At 43.6% G+C, this 12633-nt stretch overlaps 1 protein-coding gene across 1 annotated transcript in view; it reads right to left on the bottom strand.

Annotated features, from left to right (window-relative positions):
• Positions 1-11264, bottom strand: part of lin7b (lin-7 homolog B (C. elegans)) — a gene marked incomplete at its 3' end in the record, with an annotated part of 57818 nt that extends 46554 nt beyond the window's left edge. The window contains exon 1 of the mRNA XM_080523897.1: positions 11177-11264. Within this exon, the coding sequence (XP_080380023.1) occupies positions 11177-11252 (76 nt within the window). The 5' untranslated portion in view covers positions 11253-11264. The remainder of the gene's footprint in view (positions 1-11176) is intronic.
• Positions 11265-12633: the final 1369 nt, after the last annotated feature.

Below are 12633 nucleotides of genomic sequence, written 5' to 3'. Positions count from 1 at the left end.
AACACCAGAGGAAGCTCCACGAACCACGTTCAACCGCGTTGCACCACAAACAAGGGGTTAAACTCGTTTGCAAACTATGCAGTAAAAATGTGGAACGCCCTTCCTATAATCTTAAAGGAGTGCAAAACACTGCCCACCTTCAAAACCACTCTCAAAAAACATTTACAGGAGGCTGCAATCCGTAACTGGACCCTCTAAATCAAAAATCAGATTAAAAGACCCGAACTACCCACTGTACATACTTTGTGTTTTGTCCCCCGCCCCCACCTGTGGTGTATGTCCCCACCTGTCCTACCCGCTGTACATACCTTATGTTTTGTTGTATTGTTCTTCCCATGATGGATGTGTGTTTATCTTGTAGATAGTAATAGTTATTTGTCTGTATTATCTTGTAGATAGTACTAGCTTTTTTGTCTGTCTTACATGTAACGATGAATTGAGAATCAAGGACCCCAATTGAAATAAGCCAGTGGCTTTCTTGGGTTTTTATCCTGTTAGTTGACCTTGTATGTAATATGTACTTTCATGTACCTACTTCTGCAAATCTTCTAATAAAGTTTTCAATCAAAAAAAAAAAAGCATCATCCACTGCTCTGATCATGGACAGCATCATCCACTGCTCTGATCATGGACAGCGTCATCCACTGCTCTGATCATGGACAGCATCATCCACTGCTCTGATCATGGACAGCATCCACTGCTCTGATGATGACTCCAACTCAAACCTGGTGTCACCCCAAAACCTGGACTCATGGAGAACTTTGTTGAGGGCGGCAGAAATCAGAAGACATCTCCCAATTTTGGACCACACCTACCACCGGACTCCATACACCTACAGCTTTCACTGCCTTGTGGGCTAAATAAATGTTACTGTTCATCTGCCTCCGCCTCGGTGTCCTGCATTCGGGTCCACTCCCGTACAGAACGTAGGCTAACACACATTTTAAATGACAGCAGTCCATACTTTAAGAGGGGATAAGGTATTAAACTACCAACAACAAGGTCCAACAAGGTCTATCACATCAAATAATAATCTAGGGATGTATAGTAATTAATAACTGTCTTTATCCAATCTGTGGTCCAAATGTTCTTTAAAGATATGCAAATTAACTCATATTTTAAGCAGATAATACATCATTTGCATATTTAAACAGAACATTTCTGAAAACTTGTAATACAAACAATTATTGTCTCAATGTAAGTAATCAACTGGGGAAGTTTCATGGTGATATCTATTAGGTAAAATGTTTTACCCATCAAAAAGTCCCCTGCCATATTCTGCTCCCCTTCGCGTGAGTCGCACGTAGCTCGGGCTGTGCTTGTGATAGAGACATGAGCCAGGTTAGCTTTATGCGCCTGTGTCTCCTGAACAAGTAGAGACCAACCCCGAGTCGTTCAGAGCTTCCTACGCTGAGCTATGGTAACTTTCCCGCACCTACCGCACAATACCTCCGGAAAACCGCAACAATTAGGCATTCACCGGTAGGGGGTAGGTGCGGGAAAGTTACCATAGCTCATCGTAGGAATCATTGATCGACTCGGGGTTGGTCTCTACGTGTTTAGGAGACTCAGGCGCATAAAGAACATGAAAGGGCTCATGTCTCTATCACAACCACAGCACAGCTACGCCAGTGGCGTAGCGCAAAATCCCGGGGCCCCCCCGCAAGGTGGCGGCGGGGGCCCTTTCGCAACGGAGTAAAAAAAAAAAAAAAAAAAAAAAAAGTGCGTTTTTTAGAGGCCGATGCGTTATTGACGTTGCGAAATTTCGCAATATGCACTCTACATTCTAAATGCTTGACTTAGCAAAAGGTACAAACAAGTGAGAGCTATAGCCTATAACTAAAACCAAATGGTAGACTACACTACATCAGCAGAATGTATTATAAGTAGAATAGTACAAGCAGTGGCGTGCCGCAAAATCCCGAGGCCCCCCCGCAAGGGGGCGGCGGGGGCCCTTTCGCAACGGAGGTAAAAAATAAATTAAAAAGCGTGCGTTTTTTAGAGGCCGATGCGTTATTGACGTTGCGAAATTTCGCAATATGCACTCTACATTCTAAATGCTTGACTTAGCAAAAGGTACAAACAAGTGAGAGCAATAACTAAAACCAAATGGTAGACTACATCAGTAGAATGTATTATAAGTAGAAAAGTACAAGCTTTATTTCTTTTAACAAAGTGTGGTGTGCACAGCAGCGCGATATCTGTAAACATACAAGCTGTAGACTCTCCGTTTAAGGGTTGCCAGATGGGATTGAGAATTTCCAACCTAACCAATCTAAAAACTTCTAAATCCACCAAAAACCAGCCCATCTGGCAACCCTGTCTCCGCTGCATCAGAGTCTACTTGTTGCGTAAAATTGGCCAGGGTTAGTCAAATCCTTTGTTGGACATCTCGTTTCTTAAGTCCTGGTATATTGTGGCATTTCTTTAATGTTTGCCATCTGGTCTAGGAATACCCAGGGAGACGCAGACAGCAGAAGTAGAATAGAATAGTAGAATAGAAAAATAAACAGCTATATATAGCCTAACCATGCTGAATTATGTACCTGTATGACGCACTGACAGCCTGTGACTGTGAACCTGGCCGGACCCTGCCCTTCTGCCTGAGTTTGAGTATGATGCTGCCCAAATAAATGTTATTGTTTAGTGCTGTACGCTTTCGTGGTATTATATTGTGTGAATTATCATCTGTATGTTGTTTTTCTTTCACTCGACTAACCGCCGAGATAATACTTGAGACATGTACTTCCGTAAACATAAATGTTTTTTTTTTTTTTTTTTACAATATCGGACCGACAGTCCCACATATAGCGGCTACAATGTCCGAATAGAGAATCTACCACCACCTAAAGAATGCTTATTGTACTTTGTATTGTATTTTCGCTTGCTCGTTTTCCTTGTGTCTCGCTGCCTACGTGTGACGTCAAAGTCATGTTGCTATTGGATACGGCTAACTATGCATATATTTTTAAATATAGGCCTATATATTAAAATTAAGGTTGACACAATGAAGGGCCACTTATTTTCTTTGTTTTATATTTTTTAAATTATATTAAAAAAAAAAGTTTGGATCCAATGTTAGGGGGCCCCCTAGTGGCTGGGGCCCCCCCGCGGTGCGTCGCTTGCGGGCCCGTCCGCTACGCCACTGAGCTACGCGCGAATCATACGAAGGGGAGCAAGATATGGCAGGGGACTTTTTCTGTCAAAACTCCGGTTTTGAAGAAAAGCACTCCATACCTTTAAGAGGTGATAACCACTAATAAGCTGCCAAACCAAAAGGTCTATCATATCAAAACATAATCTAGGGATGTATAGGAATAAAAAAAAACACATCTAGAATTTGCCCAGAATTTGGTAATGAAAAATGGTTTGGCCAAAGGACTACTAGTTTCAATAACAACGGAGGTGCATGGTGTGTGTCATGTATGTAGCTGGTGTATGTGTGAGCATGGTGTGTGTCATGTATGAAGCTGGTGTGTGTGTGTGTGTCATGTATGAAGCTGGTGTATGTGTGAGCATGGTGTGTGTCATGTATGAAGCTGGCGTGTGTGTGAGCATGGTGTGTGTCATGTATGAAGCTGGTGTGTGTGTGAGCATGGTGTGTGTCATGTATGAAGTTGGTGTATGTGTGTGTGTGTCATGTATGAAGCTGGTGTATGTGTGAGCATGGTGTGTGTCATGTATGAAGCTAGTGTATGTGTGAGCATGGTGTGTGTCATGTATGAAGCTGGTGTATGTGAGAGCATGGTGTGTGTCATGTATGAAGCTGGTGTATGTGTGTGTGTGTCATGTATGAAGCTGGTGTATGTGTGAGCATGGTATGTGTCATGTATGTAGCTGGTGTATGTGTGAGCATGGTGTGTGTCATGTATGAAGCTGGTGTGTGTGTGTGTGTGTGAGCATGGTGTGTGTCATGTATGAAGCTGGTGTATGTGTGTGTCATGTATGAAGCTGGTGTGTGTGTGAGCATGGAGTGTGTCATGTATGAAGCTGGTGTATGTGTGAGCATGGTATGTGTCATGTATGAAGCTGGTGTATGTGTGTGTGTGTCATGTATGAAGCTGGTGTGTGTGTGAGCATGGTGTGTGTCATGTATGAAGCTGGTGTATGTGTGTGTCATGTATGAAGCTGGTGTGTGTGTGAGCATGGAGTGTGTCATGTATGAAGCTGGTGTGTGTGAGCATGGTGTGTGTCATGTATGAAGCTGGTGTATGTATGTGTGTGTCATGTATGAAGCTGGTGTATGTGTGAGCATGGTGTGTGTCATGTATGTAGCTGGTGTATGTGTGAGCATGGTGTGTGTCATGTATGAAGCTGGTGTATGTGTGAGCATGGTGTGTGTCATGTATGAAGCTGGTGTATGTGTGAGCATGGTGTGTGTCATGTATGAAGCTGGTGTGTGTGTGAGCATGGTGTGTGTCATGTATGTAGCTGGTGTATGTGTGTGTGTGTGTCATGTATGAAGCTGGTGTATGTGTGAGCATGGTGTGTGTCATGTATGAAGCTGGTGAGACACAGAATAAAATAGTTCTAGAACACTTAACTATAAATGGATCCATGCATGCAGGAATGACTTCAATTCAGAACCTATTTTGAACTGTGACCAGGCCGTAACGTAGCCTAAATCACAGCAACGTGTTATTCAAAAGCATTATGAAGGAAGATTAGTTGATGCATCCAAAGAATCCACAGGGACGCTCTGAAGTCCCACTGATCAGCTGGGAGCAGCGGAGGCAGCAGGCTAATGTACAGGAGGCGCCATCTAGCCATCTGTCTGTTAGTAGCAGTTCCCCATTCTAAAGACTACTACGTAATTTGCAGGCACGTGCCGTGAGCTTTTAGATTGGGTAAGCATAAGATATAGAAATACACGTAATTACACATACACGCTATCAGTGAACGCAGTTTCAAGGAAATGCAATTTTGATGCCCTAGAACCCGCTAATAAACTGTAGTGTCACTTTGTGATCAGATTACCAAAAAAAAAACTGTTGCCAGTTTCGACTTTATCAGGGGTGCTCATTGTTCAAAGATCTTTTCAAGTAGCCAACCTGCTGAAATCTACAAGTCCAGGACCAGTTTCAACATCGCACACGCACACACGCACAACACAGACACACACCGTTTCCATCCTCCATAGTAAAAAACTCACAACACACTTTCTTTTCACACTTTGTCACACAGGCACTTGACATCACATCACAGACCCTCCCTCTCAAAGTACTCAAACCATATAAACAAGCACAGATCGCCACCAGCCTCGCGAATCATATACATCATATAAACCGCTCATACCAGGCTTGCTGTAGCCGCTGGCGACTCTCCCTTTCTGAGTGTGAACATCGGTGAGCGGGCGGCCGGGCGGCCTTTAGCCAGTAGTTGTGTTTTTCCAGTCCAGTCCAGTCTACGAAATCCCTTTAGGTCGCTGACAGTAATGTCCATATTCACAAAATCAAGCAAGTTATCCTTATTGATTATTATTATTTAGATCGTTTGAGCTACCTGGCATAAGCTATTCTGCCGGGCGAGAGGTGAAATGTTAAGTGAACTTGAAAGTGATAAGAGCCAATCAGTAGCTCTTATCGGAATGAAAGACCTACTCTGATTGGCTGTAAGCATGCTTACCCTGGTCACATTAAACCGCGGGCTGAGGCATCGGAAAAAAATAAAAAAGACATTTTCACGCATTCGAATGTACGCGAGGGAAAGCAGAGAGAGGAATGCTTATATGCAACGCAGAGTAGGGAGTGCTTTACTCCTACAGGTGGCGCTAAAAATGCAACGTCAAAATGAATGACTCCTGCTGCCCTGGGACCTAAAATACGACTCTTTTAATGAAAACAAACAAACGGTTACATGCACTTTTATTTTAATATTTTCACGGTCCTTTTTTCTTTTTTCGTTGGGTAAGCACTGCTTACCCTGCTTATATGGACGGCACGTCCCTGGTAATTTGACATCGAGGAGGCTGAGAGTAGGGCATGTCTTCTATGTGTTACATTTACATAATTGGCATTTAGCAGGCGCCTTTATCCAAAGCGACTTACAACAAATACATTTGATGTGTTCCCTTCACTCCAACAAACATTATAAACCATCATTGGTCTTAATAATCTATTCAGGTATGGCCTTTCAAAATGAGTGTGGTTTTGACCTTAAAGCGATATTATGGCGCTTTTCCACTATCGTGCCAGCCCGGGTCGACCCGGGTCAGCCCTGTTCTTTGGCGCTTTTCCATTGAGCGGCCTGGATCAGCACGGCGCGGTACGGCATGCTTCTTTAGCTACCCTTCGAGGGCAGAAACCTTTTTGAGACCCGGAACCTTTTTGCCAGGCTGCGTGTGACGTGTGACGCTGCACACCGTTGATTGGTCAATGGAAATCGTCATCCCATGTTCATAGATTTCTTCCCTAACCGCCATCTTTAAATACCACATTCGCTCTTGGAAAATGTCACTACAGTTTCTGTAATAGCTTATTAATAAAGATTCGAAAAATTATGCTGACCATTGTATTATCTTAGTTTAATGTAATTTCAATGCATCATAGAACTTTTATTTACAACAAGCATAACACAAAAATCACTATTATGCACCGTCTTTGCCCGTGAATAACACCGGCTATGAAGGTGGTACAATCACAATACTCCTTTGCTAACTTCACCATCGGTATACGGTCATTTTGAGCCCTTAACCACCGCGCTGACACCCCGAGAAGATATGCTTTTAACCGTAAACTCAATGAACCGGGAGTTCACCCGCTGCTCTAAGCAGCACCGCGCCTGCTGGTTTAAACTCCTGTTGACAGCGGCGGGAGAGAATAGTTTTACCAGGGAATTCGCTCCGCGCTGTGTCGACCGTGATAGGAGTGTAGTATCGACACCATTCAAATGGTTTTGGATTCCCTGTCCTCTCCCCTATCCGGACACGTTTGAATTGTTATCCTAACCCACAGTAAATCACAGTTATTAACCCGCAAAGGGCACCGTCTTTGCCCGTGAATAACACCGGCTATGAAGGTGGTACAATCACAATACTCCTTTGCTAACTTCACCATCGGTATACGGTCATTTTGAGCCCTGAACCACCGCGCTGACACCCCGAGAAGATATGCTTTTAACCGTAAACTCAATGAACCGGGAGTTCACCCGCTGCTGCAAGCGTATCTATAACGAACGCGGAGATTGTATGAGCCCCGCGTCAGTCAGCCTTTCCGTAGAAATACATTGCTCTGTTATATATCTAACGTTACATGTTTTAAGGCTGATCTGTGCATGATAGTGCTGCATTATGTTGATCTATTTATATCGATCTATTCTTGCCAATTCCTTATTACCAGTGGAAAGGGGGATGGCTAAAACACTTTGAATGAGATAGATAGGACTTTCCGTTCAATGAAGCATGATACTCGCGAGTTCATCTTGCTTTTCCCCCCGTTGATGTATTAAACAATCTAAGCAATCTAATCAGAGCAGTTGTTATTATGTAATATTATTGATGGATGTGCCATTTTTGATGGACAGCAGTGAGCGGATGACTTGATGTGAGCATGTATTTGACTAATGCCGATAGTCTTGCTCCGAAACCGGAGCTGTCTACAGCGGATTCAAACTACCGTAATTCATTAACTATATGCCCAATCTAAAAAATTCAAAGAGTTTCTGAAAGCAGAGAAGTTGCACTTTTTGAACAGTTGAACTTTTTTAGGCTTATTACGGTATTTCACCAACAAAAAAAGCACAGTGCTCAACGTGTCAGGAGAAATAAAAATAGAATTGTGTCGGCATTTCCCTGGTTGCGAGATCTAAACTAGTCTACTAGAACTGAAAGCGGCAAGTTACAGGCACTTAACATTACATGTTGTAAGGCTGATCTGTGCACGATAGTGCTGCATTTTGACAATATTCTTATCGCATTTCCCCCTGCTGATCTGTATAGCGGGGGGAATCTTATGACACTGTTATGACGCATAACTCCGCCTACTATCTCCTGCTCCTCCTACTCGTTCCTGGTCTCTTGTGTATAGTGGAAAAGCGGCAATACCCAGAACTGTTCAAAAGCGTGCCGAAGCGAGCTGAGCCGAGCCGAGCCGGGCCGTATAGTGGAAAAGCGCAATTAAGGGTGGGTCCTGGACCCAGACCAAAGGGTAGAAGATCAAACCTGTCATGGCCCTAGAACCCAAAATTCACCCTAAGACCTGCTCTGTGTCAAATGTGGCCCTTTTATCACAACAGGCACAATATCTTCAAAATATCCCTCTAGATCAGCGGTTCCCAACCTTTTAGGACTCACGGCCCACTTTACAGATATGTCCAGTATTCGCGGGCCACTCAGCAGCACGCACTTTTTTTTCACGTGCACGCGCATGAAACGCGCACGAGCGCTCAAAACAACGACGTAATTTGACCAAAAACTAGAGGGAGCGTGGCAAAAAAATAAAAAATAAATAGCGGTTAAACCATTAAAGCCAAGCGGCGATGTTTTATATAGCAGGTGATCAAATACCAAGAACGTAAATGTTGTATGTGTTCAATATTTACGACCAAACATCCTTATGTGTGTGGGCAACTCCCGACTCCCGACTAGGGTTGCCAGATGGGCTCGGGTTTTTTGGGTGGAATTAGCGGTTTTAGACTGTGGTTAGGGTGGAAAATGTCGATCCCATCTGGCAACCCTGTTCGCGAGTCCGGGATGGAATGTAGCCAATCAAGAAGCGAGCTGACTTCTTCTTTTCGGATGGAAATATCGGCGCACACCACACACAATACGATCAAGGCTGTTCAATACAAGATTTTTTATCTTTTTAAAATTAAAACGTTTTTGTAACAAAAAAACGTCAATAAAACATTTTTCCCAACACAGGTTGGGAACCGCTGCTCTAGATCATCGTTTCTCAACAGGGGCGTTCAGACAACATCGGGGGGCGCTGGAGGTGTTCTTGGGGGGCGTTCACGCATAAAGTATTTTTCTCATGAAAAACACCTGTGTTGTTACGGGCACATTCGTAAATGCACGAACGGCAAACCGTGTTTTCAGTCAGAGCACCCATCTCTGAGCGCTCTGAACTTGGCCGGGCTCTGTGACGCAGACACACGTAGCGCAGCGCCCAAAAAATTTAAAGTGAGAGTCATCAAGAAGATGGAGAAGCTAAAAACTCAGCTAGCAAAGGCAGAGCTTTTGATAGTTTCCAATGTGTCTGGGTAAGCTGCATTGTAGAAGAATCTTGACAGTTCATGTACAGTGCAGAAATTGCAATACTATGCTACGATAGAAAGAACCCCGGTTCATCCCATCTGTAATGTCATGTTGACCAATGCCCAACTTCTATGAGTGTTTTCCTTGTAGGCTATGCTTGAGTGACATATGTTTCAGTTTGTGGGGTCATTGTAATTGTTGCGTTCGCTTCGTTCGCTTCCTTTCAATACAGCTTATTTAATTTAGTTAAAATGAGTGCTAATACCATAGCACCATACCAGAACATCACAGCAGGAACAACCTATCTCAAAAAAGCGATCGTCTTGTAATAAACCAGTCCTGAAAGCTCTTGTCGCTTAGCCTACCAATAATCGAACCTAGAGAAATCAGCTACGAATGTCCCCTCGCCTCGCAGGTTCATCACAGTATATTACATAAATGTATTACTGTTAAGTGTTGTTGTGGATGTTATCCCTAGTGCCATTCTGAGGTTAGCATTGCGATGTGTTTGCAAACTAAAATATACGATCGCTTTTTTGTGATATGTTGCTCCTCTTGTGATGTCCTGGAAACGAACGCATCAGCTGCAGCGTCTTTTGTATTGATCAGCTGTCAGCAGTGTTATTTACAGGTTCGTAAATGCACGAACGGTCAGTTCGCTCGGACAAAACCGTGTTTTCAGTCAGAGCGCCCATCTCTGAGCGCTCCCAGAGCGCAGAGCTCTGAACTTTGGAACTTTGTTATGTTTTGATATGTTTTGATATGAGAAATTCGAAGTGGTCAGTTTATGAAAATAATACCATAGAATACTAAATAAAATATTAAAATAATAGCCCCCTAGCGTTTGCCGCCATATTGTGACCCCCCCCCCCCCCCCCCAAAGTCCAATCAAAAATGAATAAATATTAGCATCATAAAACAGCAATTTGGAGAAATGCAACACCAGCACACTTTTAAAAAACGAACAATGTTAGTTGTAATGTACAGTTCTGCAGCCTACTGTTTGTTCTGCATCGGACATGTGTGAAATTGCTGCTGTTCCGTAGCAGTCTGTTTGTAGTCTCTGATGTTGTCTGAGTTTGTTTAACACACAGCATTTTTATTCACATTCACATGGCTTTTCTGCTCTCTGGTAAACTAATGATAATGATATTCCAACTGCCCAGTTAAATCCAAATCTGTTATTTGGCATTCAGTGACATGCTTTTAAAATTATATAACACAGAATATTAGTCAACATTAATATTTAGGGAAGAAAATAAGCCTACTTTTTTTGATGGGGGGGGGGGGGGGGGTAAGAGGCCTGGATAATGGACAGGGGGGCGCTGGCCCAAAAAAGGTTGAGAACCACTGCTCTAGATGGCCCACTAATAGTTCAACTACAATACAATGCGCATTGCTTCGCAAGCCCACTAATCATTGTAATATGTAATACGCACAATATTCCGAACTTCTTCAGGTGTGCGCTAGTGGGGTGGTGGGTTATTAAGACCCCCTGGTTTAGAATATGCAGCACTGAGAGGACATGTTTAGGACAAGGCTACGTAAGGCTACGTAATCAATCGAAATGATCGCAGCTATTGCCTCAGAGTAGTTAGAACAGAGCATGTGCTTAGAAATAGAAACATTTAGGCTAATGAATGAATCCAACCAACCGTAAATGCGCTTTTGCCCTGCGTACTAATCCACACGGTTCGTGGACACTGCAAATAAACCCACCACACTGGCCAGCATCAGGAAGCTTGTCGATGCGCGACTGAATTGTGCCATTTGAATGCGTATTGCGATCTGACTGTGTGTTATTCATTAGAATAATAGTCATGATCTCGAAATGTTAGGCTATGATGGATTAATTAGAGATCCGAATAAAGAAACAAACAATAAGCTACTCTTTTTGGATCCGTCTGATTTTGGTGCTTATCCGAATGAGGCAAATGGTTGAAGGTCCGCAGAATGTCGTGCCTAGTGCAGTCCTAACCCTACCTCTCTCCAGACAGAGCGGCTCTGTCATCGTCGCCATCTCTGATTCCTTCCCAGAATGATAATACGATGACATCATCGCGAAGCTCCTTCTCTGGCACTGCGGTGAAGGAAGGGCTGGACGTGTCTCCGACCGGGTCTGATTGGAGAGCCGAGGAGGGATGATCTACAGGACCGTCCTATTCACCACACTAGAGGAATCACGCAGAGACGATAGGCTGTCCAGTTTGATCCAAGACACACAAAGATCCAAGACGCACAAAGCGGCGGGTTTACAGGAGAACACGTCGTTGTTGGGATCAGTCCACAAAGACGGTGCACCTGCCCAGCAAGCGTTGCTGAGAGAGAAGGCGACTCAATGAATTACGCAAATACTACGTGAAGCGCAATTCACACGCAGAACGTACGTCTGACGTGCGTAAACGGAGGCTGCACCATCCATACTATGGAAGGCCATGCCCGCAAAAAACGGCTCGTCTCCACACGTGATATTTTGACGCCTCAAGGCGTCAATTCCACACGTCGATTTTTAACGTGTCTATGTAGACACGTCGATTTTTTTTGCGTGTTGCCTGTCATAGCCAACGGGCTGTTCCATTCTACTGATGTCTGGGTGTTAGAAAGGTATGGAACGCCCGCTCCGCTAAAATGGACTCGCGTATCATAGCCAATGAGGGACCTTGAATCAAGGCACTCATACATATTAATGAGGAGTTTCGAGTCATTGCTGTCGACAACAGCGTAGGGGCTACGTTTCGCTACGTATGGAAGGCCACACCCTGCAGGCGAGCCGATTTGAAAACTTCTCGCGGGGGAGTAAAGTTTCACAAGCAGACCAACTTCAAGTAAAGTTTCACAAGCAGACCAACTTCGTGAGGATGGCATTGCTGATTTGAAAACTTCTCGCGGGGGAGTAAAGTTAAGTTACTTCGTGAGGATGGCATTGCGGGCTTTTCTTTCGAATTGCAACCGCACATTTAGTGAATGTGTGAGACTAGCAATGTCGGACGATGAGGAAGTAGTCCAAGCAGCTTTGGCAAGGTAAGATCAATCCTAGCTTTATGCATAGGTAATTAGGATATGATACAGTGGCTGGTCTGAATCTTATAGCCTGTTGTTTTACTGTGTTTATTTAACCTAGAATGGAGACAATGGAAACAAGTCTCCGATGGGCTAGAGGAAGGCTTGTTGAATCGGATTTTGTTGATCAGTTGTTGGGGTTCATCGATGAATTTCGTCAGGAGATTGGGCAAGAGCAACAACGGCCTCGTAAGTTCCCTCAATTTGCTTTTATACAACAGTTATACAGCCATGTATTAGTTAACAGTAATACATGACAACAGATTATGAATAGTTTGTTTATTTAATCATAAAAATAAACCAACAAATATTTCCACAACTGAACTTCAACTGGACTGTTGCCTAGTAACGTGAACACAAACATGTAGTCTAATTAACAT

The sequence above is a fragment of the Nansenia antarctica genome, assembly GCF_963989245.1.
Source record: "Nansenia antarctica genome assembly, chromosome: 2".
In the NCBI taxonomy this organism is placed as follows: domain Eukaryota; kingdom Metazoa; phylum Chordata; class Actinopteri; order Argentiniformes; family Microstomatidae; genus Nansenia; species Nansenia antarctica.
The sequence above is the reverse complement of the archived record's forward strand: the minus strand, read 5'-3'. Positions and strand labels throughout refer to the sequence as shown.